Source organism: Ziziphus jujuba, chromosome 6 (assembly GCF_031755915.1).
Source record: "Ziziphus jujuba cultivar Dongzao chromosome 6, ASM3175591v1".
NCBI classification, from domain to species: Eukaryota; Viridiplantae; Streptophyta; class Magnoliopsida; order Rosales; family Rhamnaceae; genus Ziziphus; species Ziziphus jujuba.
This window is the reverse complement of record NC_083384.1, coordinates 15,694,604-15,716,099: the sequence shown is the minus strand read 5'-3', so window position 1 is coordinate 15,716,099 and position 21,496 is coordinate 15,694,604. Positions and strand designations below refer to the sequence as shown.

The 21,496-nt window shown below is 33.4% G+C and overlaps 4 protein-coding genes and 1 pseudogene across 4 annotated transcripts; 3 read left to right on the top strand and 2 right to left on the bottom strand.

Annotated features, from left to right (window-relative positions):
* Window positions 1-482: 482 nt before the first annotated feature.
* On the top strand, window positions 483-3,809 carry LOC107435746 (probable LRR receptor-like serine/threonine-protein kinase At4g36180). The gene is made up of 5 exons (XM_060817901.1): window positions 483-701; window positions 780-1,968; window positions 2,075-2,265; window positions 3,021-3,114; window positions 3,331-3,809. The coding sequence occupies exons 1-5, from the start codon at window positions 483-485 to the stop codon at window positions 3,807-3,809; spliced, it is 2,172 nt and encodes a 723-aa protein (XP_060673884.1).
* A 794-nt stretch (window positions 3,810-4,603) lies between these two features.
* Window positions 4,604-6,973, bottom strand: LOC107435752 (gluconokinase-like). The gene is made up of 4 exons (XM_060818332.1): window positions 6,483-6,973; window positions 6,272-6,314; window positions 5,209-5,288; window positions 4,604-5,119 (listed from the first exon to the last, which is right to left on the bottom strand). The coding sequence occupies exons 1-4, from the start codon at window positions 6,553-6,555 to the stop codon at window positions 4,707-4,709; spliced, it is 609 nt and encodes a 202-aa protein (XP_060674315.1). The 5' UTR covers window positions 6,556-6,973; the 3' UTR covers window positions 4,604-4,706.
* Window positions 6,974-7,109: 136 nt separating this feature from the next.
* LOC107414836 (phospholipid scramblase family protein C343.06c) lies at window positions 7,110-10,583 on the bottom strand. Its single transcript, XM_060818333.1, is given in 11 exon segments — window positions 7,110-7,639; window positions 7,722-7,799; window positions 8,093-8,220; window positions 8,413-8,467; window positions 8,565-8,621; window positions 8,724-8,789; window positions 8,990-9,034; window positions 9,135-9,176; window positions 9,633-9,719; window positions 9,931-9,980; window positions 9,983-10,583. Coding segments are annotated over 11 exon segments (885 nt in total). The 5' UTR covers window positions 10,149-10,583; the 3' UTR covers window positions 7,110-7,528.
* Window positions 10,584-13,811: 3,228 nt separating this feature from the next.
* On the top strand, window positions 13,812-15,500 carry LOC132804021 (receptor-like protein EIX1; annotated as a pseudogene).
* Window positions 15,501-15,749: 249 nt separating this feature from the next.
* LOC132804020 (receptor-like protein EIX2) lies at window positions 15,750-16,748 on the top strand. The gene has a single exon (XM_060817900.1). It carries the CDS (start codon window positions 15,750-15,752, stop codon window positions 16,746-16,748), a length of 999 nt encoding a protein of 332 aa, XP_060673883.1.
* Window positions 16,749-21,496: the final 4,748 nt, after the last annotated feature.

Genomic DNA, 21,496 nt, shown 5'->3' with positions numbered 1-21,496 from the left:
AAAAATTATATGTAATTTTCTTAAATTCTCATATATTTCACTAGAAATGTGCATGTATTATATATAAACGATTTAGTGTTGTAAATATATATATATATATATATATATATTGGCAAATATAAAATGTGCCAATGCTAAATTGTTAAAATGTTAAGTCGTTAATATTCTAAAGACTAAACTAATTACATATACAGCCGGTCAGGAAGAGTATTGTTGCTTCTTTCAAGTACCAAAATCACTGACAATTTCCAAAGTAGCTGATTTGTGGGGCCATTAGGAAAGCGAATGGAAGTGCATGCATATACAAATCATTTTCAAAATTGATTTTGATAATTCGGAGAAATCTAACGCACTAGAAATTGGTCCAAGTTGTGAGATTCACGGCAAAACTGGCTATCCCAATGAAGCGAACTGTATACACATACATATATATATGGCAAGCCAAGACATATTATTTTGTGGCATCACTAAGTTGTATCATCATGGCTTTGTCATTTACAGCTTTTATGAACCTCTTCTTTACAATTTTACTCGCACAAGCTACCATTAATTTGAGTTCTGAAAGCAGCAGTGATGATGTAGTATGCATTGAGAGTGAGAGAAGAGCATTGTTGAGTTTCAAGCAAGATCTTGTTGATCCTTTCAACAGGCTTTTGTCTTGGAACGCTTCTCATAAGAACTGCTGCAAATGGGCTGGAATTGTATGCAACAATTTAACTGGTCATGTCGAAGAGCTCCACCTTTATAATGGCTCGTTACAGGGCAAGATAATTACCTAGTTGCTTGGTTTGAAGCATCTGAGTTACCTAGACCTCAGCTACAATTATTTTGGAGGGACTCAAATTCCCATCTTCATGGGTTCACTTGTGAGTTTAACATATCTTGACCTCACAAATGCTGGCTTTAAGGGACTAATACCTCCCCAACTTGGAAACCTCTCGAGTTTGACTCATCTTGGTCTTCAAGGTCAATTTTATCGGTATGATCAGCCTGCAGCTTTATATGCTGAGAATCTTCATTGGCTTTCTGGTCTTTCTTCGCTACAACACTTGGATATGAGCCACGTGAATCTTAGTAAAGCGTTAGACCATTGGTTGCAGGTAATAAACAGGCTCTCTTCTTTGTCAGAACTGCAGTTGTACGGCTGTGAGATTTCTCATATTATTCCTAATAATTCTGTGTTATCCCTTTCCGTCCTTGACATTTCATCGAACAATTTTAATTCTTTCATACCGGGATGGATTTTCAACATGAACAGTTTAGTGTATCTTGATCTAAGCTACAACAGATTTGTAGACCCATTTCCCAATAGTTGTTGTTGGAATTTAACTTCCCTGAGAGGCCTTAAAGTTGCTTATAACCAGATGAATTCTTCTTTGGCCATTTGGTTATCTGGTCTGAGTAGTCTAGTGGCTCTTGATCTAAGTGGTAACTCTCTACAAGGTCCACTTCCAAGCAGCAACCGAAACTCGACTGCTCTTAGATACCATGAGCTGGGTGCATGTGAACTAAATTCAACCATTTTCAGTGGCTTTTTGTACGATTTGGGCAGACTTGAATACCTCGGCCTTAATCGGAATAATATAGAGGGTGTAATCTCAAGTGCGTTTCAAAATCTTACGTCACTTGTTCATCTTAAGATGTCTGGTAATTCACTGGAAGGGGAAATCCCTACATTTATGGGAAATCTTGCGTCACTCGTTTATCTTGAATTGTCCTATAATTCACTTGAAGGAGAAATACCTTCATCTTTGGGAAATCTGACGTCAATTGTTCGTCTTTACTTCGTCAATAATTCACTTGAAGGGGAAATACCTTCAACGTTGGCAAATCTTTGTAATCTGGAGGAAATTGATTTGAGTGATAACAAATTTGGTGGAAAGGTGTTAAATGCTTTTGACAGCTTGTCCTCAGGCTGCCTTTCGAATAGTTTGAGGTCAATCGACTTGAGTGGGAATTCCTATTCTGGTCAGTTGACGGATCAAATTGTTTGAATTCAAAATTCTAGTCTATCTTTCTTTGAGGGATAATAAGATATCTGGTCCTATTCCGGTGTCATTTGGAAAATTATCAGCTTTACAAGTTTTAGATGTCGGAAGAAACCAATTGAATGGATCTCTTCCAGAAAGCCTTAGTGGTCTCTCAAATTTACATGGTCTTGACATTACTTGGAATCATTTAGAAGGTGTTGTTACCCAACTTCACTTTGCAAATCTCACTAGTTTGTCGGTGTTAATTGCTTCTGGAAATTCATTGAATCTAAGAGTAAGCCCAGAATGGATTGCTCCTTTTTATCTTCAGAGTATTGAATTAGGATCATGGAATATAGGCCCCACATTTCCAGTGTGGCTTAAAACACTAAAACAGAATGATTTGTATGTGGACTTATCGAACACTCAAATCTCAGGCACCATCCCCAGTTAGATTTGGAACTTACCCTTTAAAAACTTGAACATCTCTCATAACCAGCTCACTGGGAGAATTCCTGATATTCTTCATATCGATTCTTCTTGCTTAACGATTGACATGAGTTCCAACATGTTCAATGGTCCGCTACCTCGAATCTCTTCTAATGTCACAAAACTATATATTTCTAATAATTCTTTCTCTGGAGATATTTCTCACTTTCTATGTCACCCCTTGGGTACACCAAACAGACTAGCAGAACTTCATCTTGGAGAAAACAATTTATCAGGAACGCTTCCTGACTGTTGGATGCATTGGCCAAATTTACGTTACATAAAGTTGGGTAATAATAATCTAACTGGGAAAATTCCAGCTCTCTGAAATCTTTACAAAGCTTGATATCATTGCACTTGCGCAACAATAGTCTTTCTGAAGAAATACCCCCATCTTTGCAAAATTGTGCGGAATTACCAGTTCTAGACCTTGGTCTAAATGACTTTACTGGAGCCATTCCAAAATGGATGGGAACTAGTCTTCTCAAACTACAGATTCTCAGTCTTCGTTAAAACAAGTTGAATGGTCATATTCCATTTCTGCTCTGCCACCTTACTCAGCTTCAAATCATGGATTTTGCTGACAACAATCTTTCTGGGATTGTACCAAAGTGTTTCATCAATTTTAAAGCCATGGCCACCAAACAAGTTTCAGGTTATTCATTCTATTATTCATCCTATTACTCCTTCTATTACCCCTTCTTTAATGGCTACCTGGAGGATGCATGTTTGGTGATAAAAGGAAAAGATAATCAATATGACAGAATCTTGCCAATTGTAAATTATCTGGACCTTTCAAGCAATAAACTCACGGGAGAGATCCCACAACAACTTACAGCTCTCTAGGGATTGATATCTCTAAATCTGTCAGGAAACTTCTTGAAAGGAAGAATTCCAGATAGCATTGGCAACATGGTGTGGTTGGAATCTCTTGATTTCGCAAGAAATCAACTTTCCGGTGTAATTCCTCCAAGCTTGTCAAGTTTAACTTTCTTAAGTTACTTGAACTTATCTTACAACAATTTGTCAGGAAAAATTCCATTAAGCACCCAACTCCAGAGTTTTGACGCTTCTAGTTTCATCGGCAATGAACTCTGTGAACAGTCACTTTATAACATCTGTGATGAAGACCAGTCAAAACCTACTATCAACAGTGGAGAACAGAAGGCTGATGATCGAGATGAAGTTGGCCGCTGGTTTCATTTGGGCATTGGAACAGGTTTTGGAATAGGATTCTTTGGTGTAATTGCTCCATTAGTCTTCTCCACAACCTGGAGGCATGCTTATTTTGGCTTTTTTGGTTACTTGTGGTGCAAAATTCTCTACGAGTACAATTGCCTTTGGCTTTGAAATGTGACCATGAGCCAACCAATAAAGCATCTACGAGAAGCCGAGTTTTCTCTCTTTCTTTTAGCTTTCTTTTGCATCTGTTGTAGGCTACTAGTGTTTTTTCAATTTGGATGTTCTTGTCTTTTTACTCTTCTGCATAACCAGAGGATACTTAGTCTGGGTTTGTTGTTTATGTGTAATACAAGATTCTGTACAATACGTTACCATGCAGCTTATTGTCTCCCTTGTTCTTAGTAAAGTTTACATTTAACATGGATGGTTAGTTAATTTGCAAGAATTTATATTTGCCTGAATGTCTCATTACTTGGCATGCTTAGAAGTTTTATTTACATATACTGGTGCCGAGAGCTATTTTCTTGCAAATATTAACCGGAGAGAAAAATAAATAAATAAAAATAAACAAACCAAACACTCCTTATTAGAAACACCTAAACAATCATTCCAATTTTCAACTGGCATAAATTAAGTTTCCATGATAGCGTATGGCCATCCACAACCTGTAGGAATGCTTATTTTGGCATTTTTTGTTACCCGTAGTAGAAGATTCTCTACGTACATTTGCTTTTGAAATTCCATGTCAGTGGCCTTGAAATGTGACCATGAGCCAAACAATAATGCATCATACCATAATTTTTGCATTCTCTTTTGGAAGCAGGGTTTCCTCTCTTTCTTCTAGCTTTATTTGGCCTCTGTTGTAGATCACTGGCATTGTTTGAATTTAGATATTATTTTCTTGTTTTTTACTGTGCTAAGTTACCATGCAGATTGTTGTCTCCCTTCTTGCAATTAAAAACTTCTAAACAGTCGTTTCAAGCATCAACTGGTATTCAATTCTCATGGTAGCAAACACAGTTCTAAACAAATTCTTTAAGAGCTTTGTAAAAGACATATGGTTATCTATTTGACTTTAAAAATTAAATCTTGTATAGTCTTAACTATGACCTGAGGACTTAGAGTAGCATCAACCTTCAGTATTCCTTCACAATCATCGATCTGAAGCAAATCTAACTGAGATTGCAAAAGTGTGGCCGGCATGAAATGTTTCCCTTCTGCAACTCTCTTCTCTAGCCGAGCGGCAAGCACCTCAGCATAAGCATCCAAGAGAACAAACTTCACAACACTGGCATAGCTTGCAAGTTCATAATTAGGGTCGCCAGATCTTAGAATTTCTCTGTACCGTTTCTGCAGAGCTGAACATCCAAGAATTACAGTTTTTTTGTTTTCGATGCTCTCTTTTAAGGCATCCTGAAGCATTTCAAGCCAAGGAATCCGGTCTTCATCTGAAAGAGGGATCCCATTGCACATCTTTTCTGTAATTTGACAGAATAAATATTCTGAATAGATTTCAACAAGACAAACAGAGTGGGATGATTTACACAGCATAAAGTTACATATCTGCCTTTGTTTAATACGGGATGGAAATCATCTGCGTCAATAAACTTACAATTTGTCTCTTTTGCTAGCAACTCACCTATTGTGCTGTTGAATCACATCAAAGTGATACACAAGAACAAGCAAAAACCAAGATACTTGATGATCAAAATCAAATGTAAAAGAAATATTTTACATGTCTACTGATTTTGTACCAAGGTTGTTTGGTAAACTTATTACCAAGAAAATATTGTTCTGCACAAACTTGAAGTTAAATTTTATAAAAGGAAATATTCAAAAAAGGTAATGGACCAGCTTGGATTATTGTCGGAAATTCATAATCTTTTATGAGAAGTCACAGTTTGGAAAATGACTCTTGTGTGGTACATGAAATTGGAAACATGCATCTTTTGAACATGATCTCTGTCCTGTAGAACAGAGTCATGCTATGGATGGAGCATGTAAAGCTAATACTAACTTTAAGAGAGGGGGAGGGCAGGGGGAGCTGCAAGCGGGCAACAAATCATAAATAACCCCAGAACTAAATCAAATGCCATTCAAGTCAGAATATTTTCCTATTTGTAGACAAACTCCTTACTATAGTTAAAGACCCAAGAAGAATAAACTCTTGTTTACTAGTAAAGATATGAATAATGGTATCTACTTATTATATAATTTGCTCTCTGTGTGAAAGTCTCTACTCACTCACTTTAATGGTTTACGTACAAATCTATATCCAATTCCCAATTACTACCGATAACAGCAGAGAATATAAATTCATTAATCTTTCCATAATCAAGGTTCTTTTTTTTTATTATTATTATTATTATTATTTTTTTTTTTTTGGTGGTTCATCTTTCCAAGAATGTAGTAGCCACGGAAACTTAAAAAATCTCTAATGATTAATCAATCAGACCTCTAGAATTTGATATTCTTTTAGACAGCAATTTCGGTGCTAGATAGATTCTGTAACATACCGTATTTCTATAAATATATTGGAAGGAAATGCATAAACTCATTCATGTCACTCAGCAATAGAATGAAAGGGACAAAATAGAACCTGAAAAGAAAATTAAGGAAATAAAGCTTACGTTTTTCCAGCACCACTGACACCCATGATCACTACAGCCATCCCTGATTATTGGAATACAAAGAAATTTAGCAAATTTAATGTAAAAGGGCAACCAAAAAAAAAAAAAAATGTAATTTCATCCAGAAACAGACACCAAGTTCATATTTTTAATCAGCAAATTCCAAACACAGAACCCAAAAAGAAAACAAAAGGAGACTTCAAGATATTACCTTCGGAAGCGGAAGCCATGGTGAAGGACCAATCACATGAAATAAATCTATTGAGCATACCAATTTTCAACATAAATACCCAATGCTGGGATCATCAAACCAGCAGAAGACAGAGCCTACCCTTTTTTTTTTTTTTTTTCCCCCCTTTTTTCTTTTTTTCTGAGAAAATAAAAAGGACAAAAACTAAAAATAAAAGGTAAAGGAACAATTTTATATAGCCTCATCATGCAAAAGATGATGCCCACGCATAAAGGTTGCTTTTTTTTTTTTTTTTTTTTTCTTTTTTTGTGGGCGGGGGTTGTTGGGCTCTGCCAAAATGACATGAAGTAGAAGTTTGACGAAGATAATGGTAAAGTTGATAACAGGGGTAGCCAAGGGAATAAAATCTTCATGCTGAATATGGCGTCTGATTCCCACGTTATCCAATTCTTTCGTCCACAGCGTGTCGTTTAGTCAACCAAACATTATTCAGGATCTTAGGCCAATTTTTTTCATATAAAGTTTTTATTCTGGATCCATGTTTAAAACGCCCTTTTTTTTTTTTCCTTTTCTCCACAAGCCAAAAGGGCAACAAGGTTAAATATTTGATTACTTGGGAACTAGCCCTGCTATATTTCAATTTGTGGAAGATATAATAACGTTTTCATTGTTAAGGATGAAGACTAATCACAAAAAGATCGTATCTACATGACAACCAGTGTGTCATAACCAGTAAAATTTCACATGTTAAGGACTTCCAGGATACAAATTTTAATGCTCATTTCAACAGTCTCTCTCCGAATAAAAAAATTAAAAATAAAATAAAAATAAAAAAATAAAAAAAGAAGAGAACAATGTTAATGCTCAACAATCTCTCTCGGAATTAGAAACTGGAGGTCAGACACAACCAGCATCTTTATGTACTGGTAACAGCAATCTTCATTTCCAGCACAAGCAGTTATTTCGCTTCGATTTTTAATGGTCATATACAAAGATGTTTCAAATAACAATGATCCTCCCAAAGAAACATGTCTGCTAGCCCCCATCTCACAAGAAATTCTTAAAGCTTACCAGCCACCATGCCTTGAGAAATAGTCATTGTCCAGTGATAGAGCAAGAGCAACACAAACAGCTCTCTCTGATAGAATCAATGGACGAGCAACCTCCAACTCTTCAATCTGCCGTATAAAAAAGCAGATAGAAGATGAGATAAACAAATAAAACTTAAGGAGAAGATTATTTTATGGTATGACACTCTACCTCTCTAGCAGGGCCAGTTTTGGAGCTTGAATCTGAACTCCCAAATCGAATCATGGATTGACCAGCATCAGTAAATATCTATGTCAAACCAAAACATGAAAAAATATTAGAATGCTATGCCAAATTAAATCTGAAAAAAAATTCCATTCATAACAAAAATAATAAAACAATATAATTTACCAATCCACTTTATCACCACTAAACCATATGAAATCATATCCATAGCAATTTATTACCACTCTGATACTCTTAACACAAATCATTAATAGAGAATCAAAAATCAGAAAATGTTTTAAAATAACAAATGCAATTATGGAGAAAGAATGGAATAATCTACACAGTTACAAACTAACAGACACAAAAGAAACAACCTCAAAGCAAAAACCTCTCCAGTCACGATCTATCTCAGCCAGCACATTCCCATCAATGTCCTTCAAAGTAAAAGTCCAATTCCAAAAACCAGGATTTTCGACCACTGCAAACTGCTTATTCCCGCAATTATTTTGATATTACACTTGAATGAATTAGATGATATAAAGATGAAGAAAACTCAAGAAACTCTTAACAAAAGAAGATTAGCTTCAATTACTTTAGTTTATAAGGTGACAACAGAGAAATATAACATACTAACTTTACCAGATAGACTTGATAAAAACAATTAAAAAATGAAACAGTTGAACCTACCCTTGGTACAAATCATAAATCCTCCTCCAAAGATGCCATCGTTTGTGAACCACACCAACTTCCTAAAGATCAGCAACCATATTGTAATTTTCATCCTCAAAGATTTTTACTAGCATCCAAAACTAATAGCAAACAATAAACATTCAAAAACCAACATACCTTACCATTGATCTCTGCATATATTGAACTGGTTATCCACCAGAAAGGTCTGCAAACCTAAGATGGTAATTGAAGACTTTAGCAAAAATATCAAAGCATCCAAGATGTGGACACCAAGCAACTTGTCACTGTTCCAAAGACAAAAATCAAAGTCCTCACCCTGAAAACCTCATTGCCCATGCCATCAGTTATGAAAGCAACAAAAGGGCTCCTTAGACGAAGCAACTTCAAAATGCAAAAGCAGCATTAGCTAGCATAGGAAACTCTTTTTTTCCGGACAACAGAGGGAAAAAAAAAAAAAAAAAAAAAAAAAAAAAAAAAAAGAAAAGGGGGGAGAAATAGTATAAAATATAGGTAAACAAATTCTCCAAGGAGGCAGAGGAAAGGGGGGTTGGGGAAGAGGTAAAGAAATTAAACTTATATACCTGTCTAGCTATGACATTGCTCTGCCCATGAATAAAACCTACAGGCTGCGAAGCAACCATGAGTAACAGAAAACAATGCATTCTTGACACTTTAAATCTACCGTATAAGAAATGGGAGAGTGATATGATTAGAATGATTACTTACTGACTCAGGGTAGCACACAGCTACAATTGCATACAGGTTTTCCTGAAATTTCATCAAGCAAAGTAAGAAATATAAAATATAAAACGAAGAGTAATGAACAATGAACATACTATAATCAAGTGGCACAATAGCAGTGCAGATAAGCACACAAAACAGAAAGCCTGCCTCTGCTTCTAAACATAGTTTTGCCAACTGTCAACTTAAAACCATGGTCAACTTAAGACTCCAAGTGATTGCACCTAAATAAACATGAGAACAAGCATTTCAACTTTTAAGTCGCCCTAAAACTTTTAAAATCTGACTCGATTCTTAAAAATATTTGAAATTGTAAATATCATGCAAAAGGTGAAATTTTATTTTTACAGTAACACTGAGGTTCATAAACCTCAAAGTTGTCCACCACATGCTTGTAAGCAAAAGATTTTTCCTTCATACTATGACAACATGGGACTCCAATAAGAACATATATGAGAAAAGATAATACAGAAAAAGAATTACCTGCTCAGAAACGAGAACAAGATTTGCCCACTCAATATCTTTAGTAATCAGCAAATTTGATCTAGCAAGAAGAGGTGCTACATGGGCCTGCAGATTCAACCAATGTCATGTAAGACATTTCAATTTTATATCAGATAGCCAAATATATATACATAATTACCTGAAAGTCAAAACCAATAATCCAAAACCTTTCAAAAACTACAACTATTGAACTGCTGAAGGGCAATGTAGACTAAAGCCACCATTCCAACGTTCAGAAATTACAATTTAACATCGAAAAATAGCAGGGAGACCTTACCTCTTCTGGAGATTCAGGCTCTAGATAACCTGTAATAGATTGACTTAGAGAGGCTGCTTCAGAACCCTTTTACTCTTTGGAAAAGAATTCGAATTTTCTTCAGCAACAGATGCACCTGAAAACAATCTGTCCATCGAATTGAGGTATGATGATTGACTATCATAATGATGCCCACGTTTAGCCATTTTCCTTCCTCTTCTCCTTATAGAATTCTTCATCTTCCTGTCTGCAACCTAGAGCCTTGCAAGGTAATTTCTGTCCCTGCCAGGATCATACTCAACATCCTGTCCAAATCGACGGCGTTGAATCATCATCTCCTTTTTTGACCCGAAGCAGTTTCCTTCAACACAACCAGCTAGCTTAAATCCCAAACCTAAACTTCTTGCCAAACTCAATCTTTCTCTAAGAGCTACTACACCACCACCGGAGCCATTAGGCGCCAAATTCATCGATCTTACTGGGAAAAATCCCCTTTGAGATTGGAACCCACTAAGGAATCCAACCCCTCCAGCATTAAAGATTACACCGTGATGATCTTTCGTAGTGTAATAGCAAAATGATGAACCAAATTTGGAATCGTGTCTTGTGGATGCCCTACCAAGCTGGGGGCATTTTTTAATTTTTTGTTCCTTTACATATATGTTTCTAATATTTTTCTAAGAAGCATTTAATATCTTTAAAAAATATATTAGTTATGTTGAGCTTGAAAATTTAGTTGTATAATGAAAATTTTGATAGTATTATTAATTCATTATAATTATGTATTATATGTAAAGTATTGAAGTTTTTTCTGTTTCTTATCCATTTAAGGTAGCACTCGTTAAAAAAAAATAAATTAATATTTTATTTTGTATTTATTTGTTTATTAATGTGATATCTTACATTAATTTCCAACTTTGATATGAGAGAAAAAAAATTCTAAAAATGCATTTAGGGCAGGACCGTCTCAAAAATTTTTGAGGTTCTAGCCAAAAAACAATATTTGAGACCTTAATTAAATATTTTTTTAATAAAATAGATTTTTTATTTAAAATTTATATTTTTTTTGTTTTTTTAAATATAAATTTATTAATTAAATTTTTATATTTAAAATTTGGAATAAATTTTTTTAATTAACAAAATTGCTTAATTATTAAATTTTGTTGAAATCTAGTTAAACATAAGTAAGATTTTATTAATTTTAATTTTAAAAAACTTCTTTCTACTAAAGTTATATTAACACAAAATAATAAATTCATGTATTTCGAAAAAAAAAATTTATAAAGTTTATTATCTTAAATGTTATTTTTATTTATGAATTTATTTTTTCTTTTAGATTTTTAGTTCTCAAAATAATTTATTCAAATTAAGATAAGATAAAAAGAAAAAAATGAAAGCAGAAATTATAAAAATATAAAATCTATTTTTTATAAACAGCAAGAACAATTAGTAAATAATTAAAAATTAAAAATTCATAAAAAAATAAAAAAGAAATATTATAAATATTATAAAAATGAATAATATAAATTTATTTAAATAAATAACAACTTACAAGCTTATATTTTATTTTAGAACCATTTAGATCAAAATTGCAAATTATATAAGTTGGATATCCAAATTAGATAAATATAAAAGATAAGTAAATGAAAAAAAAATGCATAAACAAATAAAAAGAGTATATAAACAAGAAAAATATTAAACATTTTGTTCTTTTTTTTTATCATTAAAATCTAATCAATTATGGAATATAAAATGTTTAATTGGACTTAATTTGTATTATTTTTCAAAAATAAAAATAATTAAAGATAATTATTACAACAAATGGTTAATTAAAATTCATCCAAAAAAATAAAAAATCAATTAGAGGTAATTTAAATTTTTTTAAACCAAAATTCTTATATTTTCAAAATAAACTAACAATTATATTCTATTTAATATATATATATATATATATATATATATATATTATATATAATTTTCTTTTTGGGCTCCAATAAAATGGGGGCCTAGTTGTTGGCTCAGTGGCCTATGCCTTAAGCCGGCTTTGGTTAAGGGGAGTGTTAGAAAATAATTATAAAAAATATACTATAGATCTTTTAATAGCTTAAAGTGATGGAACATGAATTTTCATGTCAGCTAAACTTTTTAAATTTAGCTAAGTCATCTTGCCCAACTACAAATACTTCCTCATCAAATTTGAGAATGACAATTACCAACTGGCTAGTTATCTTACATTAAATTAGCCATCATTAATTTTGACTTTTCATTGACTAGCCCGATTATGAACTAAACAAATTGGTCTAGTAGTAAAGTCCCCTCCGTCCTTTCTCACCTGACATTTTGGTCTGTGAAATGTAGATATCTCTCAGCCAAAAAGCAATGAAATAAACATTGATCTTGCCGATGAGATAAGTCTTCATCTTGCTTTGGAAGGCTTTGAATGGACTTAATTAACCAGCTTGTTACCTTGCATGGAATTAGCTATCATTAATTTTGACTTTTCATTAAATTAGCTATCATTAATTTTGACTTTTATTTGACCACTACGATTGGTTTCCGGAATATGCATCACATGCACTTGGCTTATGATCAATAGCCTATATCACAAGGTTGTAACAGGCTTATCAATAGCATATATTAGTTGTATTTATCCCATCGTTTGCAATACAATACATACAACACATTATTCCTGTCACATACTGTTCTTTTCAGCTTTTACAAGAAAAGAGTAAAAAAGACAATGGAGATTACAATTTCACATGAGTCATGATTTTTCTATTTTCGCCTTTTTTGATAAAAGAGTAGAAAAAAAGAATACAGATTACCTTTTTACATTACTTTTCCATTTTCACCTTTGGGAAAAGATTATAAAAGGACAATTAGAAATTTATCTTAATCTTTTCAGAGTCGTACTTATTTATTCGTTCAATTTCTATATATACAGTATTTCTATGTTACATTTACAACCTAGACTGAGAGGCAAGAGTGGCGAGCACTCCAAGAAATTTTCCCTCTTCTCCACACGTGTTTCTAGTTGCAGTTAATAGTTAGTAAGTACTAAAGTCTCTCTGTTAGACTATTTAATGGCCTGAGACTTGTTGATAAGCAATACTCACATTCTACTTGTTGGTCTTGGGAATTGGGATCGATAGACCGATAATATTGCAAGTACGTACACTAGTTTCTAAATGGGATGTCAATCGATCAACAGATGCATCCGTACACATATTAACCTCATCACCCTAAATATAAATATGGCAGCTCTGCATGTCTATGGAACCGAAATATTTCCATTACTTGAGGAGCACGTAATCTCCCTTTAATATAAAAAGTGAGATTTTAGGATACGATCCCATTACAGTATTAGAGAAGAGCATTTACTCCAATATTTTTCTTATGAAACATACATATTTCTCGTGAAAAAGCTATGAAATAAACTTCATTTATCTCTCTTTTTGGAAGTCTTTGAACCTAATTAACCATTCCATGTCGACAGCTGTAATTCTTGAATGATTCGGTTTTACAGCTCGTTATCTTGATTTTAAATTAGTTAACTATCATTACTTTTGACTTTTCTTTGACCAGTCCGATTGGTTTCCGGAACGTGCGTCGGATGCACTTGGTCTCTTTCAACAAAATGAGTGGAAAAGTGCAGACATTACGTACACTTCGTTTTCATTATCACAATGTTTTATATGGGATAGCAAGACTTAATTGTGTGATACACGTCAGATGTACATTATTAGCAAAGCATTCCGATACATGCGTTTTGACAACCACGTGCGTGCGCATGTGTATATATGTCACAGCAAGCCACATTAATTACTTTGCAGCATCACTAAGGCTTCTTAATTATCATCATCGGTGTATCAGTTCGAGGTGTTATGAATGTCTTGCTTATAATGATACTTGTCACAAAAGCAACCATTAATGTGAGTTATGGGAGCAGCAGTGATGATGTAGTATGCATAGAAAGTGAGAAGAAAGCACTGTTGAGTTTCAAGCGAGATCTTGTTGATCCTTCCAACAGGCTTTTGTCTTGGGACGTCTCCCACAACAAGTGCTGCCATTGGGCTGGAATTGTCTGCAACAACTTAACGGGCCATATTGAAGAGCTTCACGTTGCTAATCCTCTCAAATATGATGATGATGTTGACGTTGATGGTGCTTTAAAGGGAAAGATAAATCCTTCTTTGCTGAGCCTGAAACACCTGAGTTACCTTGATCTCAGCTACAATGATTTTGGAGGGATTCAGATTCCGAAATTCATGGGTTCACTTGGGAGTTTGAAGTATCTTGACCTGACACTTGCAGGATTCAAGGGAATAATTCCTCACCAACTTGGGAATCTTTCAAGTTTGCGTGGTCTTGGTCTTGGATGTCAGAGTCAAGAATTATCTGTAGAGAAACTTCACTGGCTTTACACTCTTTCTTTACTCCAACACTTGGATATGAGGAATGTGAATCTGAGTAAAGCTTCAGACCACTGGTTGCAGGTAATAAACAAGCTCTATTCATTGTCAGAATTACACTTGTCCGGCTGTGAGCTTTCTCATATTATTCCTGATTCTGTGTTTAATACTAATCTTACATCCCTTTCCATCCTCGAACTTTCATGGAATCATTTTGATTCTACTTTATACAATTGTTGTTTAATCTAAAGAGTCTGATCCATCTTGGCCTAGCAGGAAATGTTCTTGAAGGTCCAATACCATGTGGCATCCAAAACTTGACTGTTCTTAGGCATCTTGATCTGTCTTGCTGTAATTTAAATTCTTACATAAAAATTTTAATAATTTAGAGGGCGAAATCTCAAGTGCAGTTGAAAATATGACGTCAATAGCTTATCTTGACTTGTCATATAATTCACTTGAAGGGAAAGTACCTATATCTGTAGGAAATCTCTGCAATTTGAAGCAGATAAATTTGAGACGGAACAAATTGGTGGGGATATTGTCTCAAACGCTTTTGATAACTTGATGTCAGGCTGCCTTTCGAGTAGTTTGACATCGTTGGATTTGAGTGAAAATTTCTTTTCTGGTCACTTGACGGATCAAATGGTGGAATTCAAAAATTTAGCCTCTCTTTATCTTGGGGATAATATGCCTCGTGGTCCAATTCCTGAGTCATTTGGAAAGCTATGCGCTCTGCAAGTATTATCAGTTGAAGACAATCAATTGAATGGATCTCTTCCAGAGAGCCTTGGTGGTCTCTCAAATCTGGAAAGACTTTACATCTCTTCGAACTTGTTTGAAGGTGTTGTCTCCAAAGTTCACTTTGAAAATCTCACAAATTTGAAGGTATTATATGCTGCTGGAAATTCATTGAGTCTAAGAGTACATCCAGACTGGATTCCTCCTTTTCATCTGCAAACAATTCAACTAAGATCGTGGAACTTGGGACCTAAATTTCCAGTGTGGCTTAAAACACAACATAGTCTCAAGGAGATTGATCTATCCAGCACTCAGATTGCAGACACTATTCCCAATTGGTTTTGGAACATATTTTTTGGAGTTTACTACTTGAACCTCTCTCACAACCAAATCTCTGGGACATTCCTGATATGCTGCCTAATGTTAAGGGTTTTTTAATGATTTACCTGGGTTCCAACATGCTCAACGGTCCATTACCACGAATCTCTTCTAACGTCATAGAGTTAGATCTTTCTAGTAATTCTTTTTCCGGAGATATTTCTCACTTTCTATGTCATCCATTGGGTAAATCAAACAGATTAAACATACTTCATCTCGGAGAAAATCTTTTATCAGGAAAGCTTCCTTATTGCTGGATGTATTGGCCTGAATTACAAGTCATAAAGTTGGGTAATAATTCCAAACTCCATGGGTTCTTTAGAGAGATTAGATTCACTGCACCTGCGTAACAATAGTCTCTTTGGAGGAATACCACCATCTCTACAAAATTGTTCAGCATTAACAGTTCTCGAACTTGGTCTAAATGAGTTCAGTGGAGGCATACCAAGGTGGATGGGAATAAATCTTTCAGATTTATTGTTTCTTGGTCTTCGTTCAAACAAATTAAATGGTCATATTCCATTTGAGTTATGTGGCCTTACTAAGCTTCAAATCTTGGATCTTGCTGATAACAGTTTATCTGGAACCATACCAAAGTGTTTTAGCAATTTCAAAGCCATGGCTACCAAACATGAATCAGGTAAACACATCTTTTATTCTATCTATTATGGTGCATTCCTGGAGAATGCATTTGTGGTGACAAAAGGAAGAGAGATGCAATATAATACTATTCTGGCACTTGCAACTAACTTGGATCTTTCAGCCAACAACTTAACAGGAGTGATACCGCCACAAATTACAACTCTAAAAGGATTACGATCATTAAACCTGTCAGGAAATCATTTGACAGGAAGAATTCCAAATAGCATTGGTTATATGCTGTGGTTGGAATCTCTTGATTTATCAAGAAATCAACTTTCTGGTGTAATTGCTTCGAGCATGTCAAGTTTAACTTACTTAAGTTACTTGAACTTGTCTTATAACCACTTATCAGGAAAAATTCCATCCAGCACCCAACTTCAAAGCTTTGATGCTTCTAGCTTCATCGGCAATGAACTCTGTGGACCTCCAATTTCCAAGAACTGTGAAAAGGACCAGAAAATACCTGCTCCTTCACATGGAGGACAGAAAGCAGATGGTGGAGATGAAGTTAGCCGCTGGTTTCATTTGGGCATTGTGACAGGTTTTGCAGTAGGATTCTTTGGTGTCATTGCTCCATTACTCTTCTCCACAACCTGGAGGGATGCTTGTTTTGGGTTTTTTGGTAATGTGTGGTACAAGATTCTCTACAGATACAGATTGCTTTGAAATTTTATGTGATTGTTTATAACCATGAGGGACCAATAAGGCATTAGAAAATTGATTCTCTTCCCCTTGGCATCTAGCATACTGCTTGCTTTCTCTCCCCTTGGAACCCAAGTTCTTTCTTACTTTTAGCTTTATTTTGATTCTGTATAAGGCAACTGGTGATGTTAGAATTTGAATATTATTGTCATTTTCACTGTTATGTTTTCCATAAATGCTAAGTTTACATGCAGACATTGTCTCCCTTGATTTTACTATTTCCCTTCTGTATAATACAGAGTTACATTTAATATGAATGGTTAATTTTAAAGAATTTGCATACTGTGCAGTAAAAAATAATCATTATCTCAAAGGAGCTCCATGGTCATTATTATTATTAATTTTTTTCCCCCTTGCAATGTCAATTAAGCCTCAGAAAACATTCAATAATTTCTGGTATTTCAGGAGTTGCTCTGCACATATTCAACTCTTTCCCATTTTAGTAACTGTTGGTTATTGTTTTAGGTAAAGGTGGATAGCAACTCAAGAAATTCACAAGTAAATATAAGACAGCAAAGGTGGTAATCGGCAGAGTATATAAAAACAGGGGAAAAGAAGCTTTTCTTTCTTCTTCAACTGATACCATCGGTTTCACGAAGGCAATACAATAAAAGCTGAAGTTTATGCATACAACAAAAATTAGATTAGTTCTTGTTATGTTATCCATGGTTAGTTAAAAGATATTTACAGCATATTAAATAACAGTAATGTACTTCAGCAGCAACAATTCACAGGGAGATTTACCAAAAACAAGAAAGGACAGTGCACTTACAAAAGCACTTCTTTGCATTTTATATATCAGTAGACTTGGAAAAATAATAAATAAAGTGCTGGTGTGGTACTCATTTTTTTATTTTTTTGGTTTTTCGATATTTATTTTCATTTGTTCCTTATGCTAGAGAATGTATTTATAGCATGTATAAAAATAATAAATAAAGTGAAAAAAAAAATGTAAAGAAAACATATTGATAAAAAAATTTGGTCCATTGAAAAAAATCTTCTTTAATTCTCATATATTTAATTTATACCATTCCGTTTTCAAACAAATATACTCCGCACCAATTTGTGGGTTGTCTTTCCAGTTAATTACAGAGATATTCCACACAATATATTTCCTTACCAATGGGACATCATCCACTAAGTTGAAAAGCTCTTTTTGTTGACCGCATTTCACATTTTCAATAGAACTTCCCACTTTAATAAACAAATTAACCAGGTATCCTCAACCAACTAAACATAAGAGAAGGTCTTTAAATATATAGATGACTTGAAAAACCACATTCCTTTAGAACATTTAGAATTCTATGTTACATATTTCCAACCTAACTTGTGGAAAATCTCCACTTAATTAATCACAGGTATATTTCCAACCTCATGCGGAAGATTTCCATATAATTACAAAACACTCACTATTTTCCCTGTTTGAATTTTGAGACATTTTTCTTTTGGCATAGCATTTCACATTTTCTATAACACTTTCCCCTCCAATTACAAACAACGTCCAAAGTCTTCAACCAACTAAATCAACTCGATGTCGACTGTACATCTAATATATATATATATATATATATATACCTTTACAATATGCATGAAACAAACATTTTCACATTTTCCAAGTAATATACTAAAATCCGTACATCAAATTAAACATATTCATATATATAGTTTGCTGATTCTCAAAAAAAAATTAAATCATGAATATCTTTAGGCATTATTCATGGTAGCTGGTTTTGGTGGCGCATTAGGAAAATGAGTATAAGTTTATTAACAGACATCATTTTCACAATTAATTTTGATGGTCTTAAATTGTACAGTGAATTGCAGTGCTCCATCATTTTTAGTCTCCAAAGTTGAAACGCAATACTGCTTTTAGACAGAGTTGTAAGATTCACGACAAAACTGGTTGCCGAAATGAAGAGACACAAAAAGTTATGCGTGTATATATGGCAAGGAAAGTCACACTACTTTATCGCATCACTACTTTGTAGCAACTAGTCTCCAAAATTGAAATGCAGAACTACTTAGCCAAATTGTGAGATTCACGGCAAAACTGGCCCCCAGTGAAGGAGACTATATGTCTATGAAGAACCAATACCTATCCTGGGTGAAAAGTCAAGCTAGAGAAGAAACCTTTAAACTCCTTTTTCTCTTTTTTAAAAGTCTTCTTCCACACTCGTCTTTCCATACATTTTATTTGGTAATGGTTAAACATAGCTTGATACACATAATAAGTTTATATCTTAACAGCCTAATAATTTAAATTTTTAAAATTAATGATACTTTAACAGGATATCAAAAATAAAAATAAAAATTCTAGAAATCTAAGTTCAAATACATTAACATCACATAAAAATTGGCACTTCTATTTATGAGAGATATCAACCTCATGAGTCTAAAGTCTATATTTGTTTTTCACTCTACGTATCTATGAAATAAAACATTTGGGCATGAATATATATTCCCTGTTGATAATATCATAAATAACCAATACTATTTACAGCTAATAATAATATAACAAAATCCATGATGTTAGACAGAAAATGGTGTATATATATATATACATAATTTTACGATCTACCAAACAACTTGGAGGCTGTTGAAAAATTACTGTGTATGTAATTTTATTAGTGTGTATATAATTTTCTTAAAATTGTCATATATATCATTTGCTATATGCATGTATTGTTTATAAATGTGCCAATTTTTTGTTTTTTGGCAATATAAATATGTCAATGCTAAGTTGCTAAAATTCTAAGTCATTAATATTTCAAACAAATTACATGTATAGTTGGTCTGGAAGAGTCCTGTTGCTTCTTTCACTTACCAAAATCACTGGAAATTACCTTGGTAGCCATTTTTGGGGGCCCGTTGGGAAAGTGGGTGGAAGTGCATGTATATACAAATCATTTTCACAATTGATTTTGATGGTCTTCGAACATACAGAGCAATCTAACGCACGACAACTTTTAGTCCAAGTTGTGAGATTCTCGGCAAAACTGGCCACCCTAAATATATATATATATATATATATATATTTATGGCAAGCCAAGACACATTATTTTGTAGCATCACTACGTTGTATTATCATGACTGTATTGTCTACAGCTATTGTGAATCTTTTCTTTACAATATTACTCACATAATTAGCAACCACTAATGTGAGTTATGGAAGTAGCAATAGCGACGTTGTAGTATGCATTGAGAGTGAGAGAACAGCATTGCCGCGTTTCAAGCAAGATCTTGTTGATCCTTCCAACAGGCCATCAGCCATTTCGGTTCTTTCAAGTACATCATTAATATACTTCCTTTGAGACAGCTTTATTCCTTTATCTTACCTTTCCACTTCAATACCCAAAAAATAGTGCAGATTTCCTAAATCTTTAAGAGAAAACTCATAAGAAATATAAGCTAAACAAGAACGAGTTATAGTCAAATCATCAACGTAGACAAGCACAAAACAATGCACAAGACCATTGTTCAAAATAAACAGTAATTAAAAAAAATTCCACCCACACAAAATTATTCATTTATGCGAGATTCATTGTTTTTATCTTATTATTATTATTATTATTATTTTATTTATTTATTTTTTATTTTTTATTTTTATTTTTTGTGCGCGCATGGTGGATAATGAAACAAAGTACTTGACATGGTAATTACCACCAACTAAAATCAGTGGAGTACTTATTCTGGACAAGAAAAAAGAAACCCCATGTGTCCTTGTCAAGCAACGTGCAAAACACTTAAAACTAAATTTACAAATTAAGACTTGGCCAGCGAATATATAGTTGACGTAGATGTGGTTTAAAGTTCTTTGCAAACGACTTTTCTAGATAAGTCAGTCAACGGATGCATCCATATATATATATATATATATTGCTCTACATGTATATCAAACAAACAGTATATGTAGATGTGGTTTAAAGTTCTTTGCAAACGACTTTTCTAGCTAAGTCAGTCAAGGGTGCATAGATATATATATATATATATATATATATATATATATATATATGCCTTTACGTGTATATCAAACAACCATTCCTACATCAATATAATTCAAATTAATAATAAATTAATAATTATTTCACATAAAATTAAAACATATTCATATAAATATCTATATATAATTTTTTAAACTTTCATATATTTCTTCTGTTATCTTAATAATTATGTTAAATCACGAATATTTTGAATAAGAATTTGAAATTGTATAGTTTTTTTTTTTTTAATGTGAATATTTTGATGAAAATTTCAAAAATTTCGATGGATATTATAGAAATTTTATCCGTTTTTATTTGAAATCTAAATTTCTTTTTGTTCTAAAAAAAAAATGAAAATTTCAAAGAAATTTCGGTAGAACTTTTAGATATTTAAAACATTGATACATATTTCCAACCTAACTTGTGGAAAATCTCCAATTAATTAATTACAAGTACATTTCCAACCTAACATATGGAAATTTTCCATATACCTACGAAATACAAATGCATTAACACTCACTATTTTGTCTTTTTGAGACTTTTTTGTGCATAGCACTTCACATTTTCAATAAAATTTTACTCTCCAATTATAAACAACCAAAGTCCTCGACCAACTTCAACTCCATATCAACTTTAGGCCAGAAGACAAAACTTTTAACTCCATTTTTCTTCTTTTAAGTCTACTTCCAAGCTCATCGATCTTTCCATACATTTTAGTTGGTAACCGGTAAC

Coding starts and splice junctions, on each gene's coding strand:
- LOC107435746 (XM_060817901.1), top strand. CDS start 483: ATGGCTTTGTCATTTACAGCTTTTATGAACCTCTTCTTTACAATTTTA. Junction 702..779: donor GCTGCAAATGGGCTGGAATT/GTATGCAACAAT, acceptor ATAATTACCTAG/TTGCTTGGTTTGAAGCATCT. Junction 3,115..3,330: donor GGCCACCAAACAAGTTTCAG/GTTATTCATTCT, acceptor TAAATCTGTCAG/GAAACTTCTTGAAAGGAAGA.
- LOC107435752 (XM_060818332.1), bottom strand. CDS start 6,555: ATGTTGAAAATTGGTATGCTCAATAGATTTATTTCATGTGATTGGTCC. Junction 6,315..6,482: donor CATGGCTTCCGCTTCCGAAG/GTAATATCTTGA, acceptor TCCAATAATCAG/GGATGGCTGTAGTGATCATG. Junction 5,120..5,208: donor CCATCCCGTATTAAACAAAG/GCAGATATGTAA, acceptor GTCAAATTACAG/AAAAGATGTGCAATGGGATC.
- LOC132804020 (XM_060817900.1), top strand. CDS start 15,750: ATGGGTTCTTTAGAGAGATTAGATTCACTGCACCTGCGTAACAATAGT.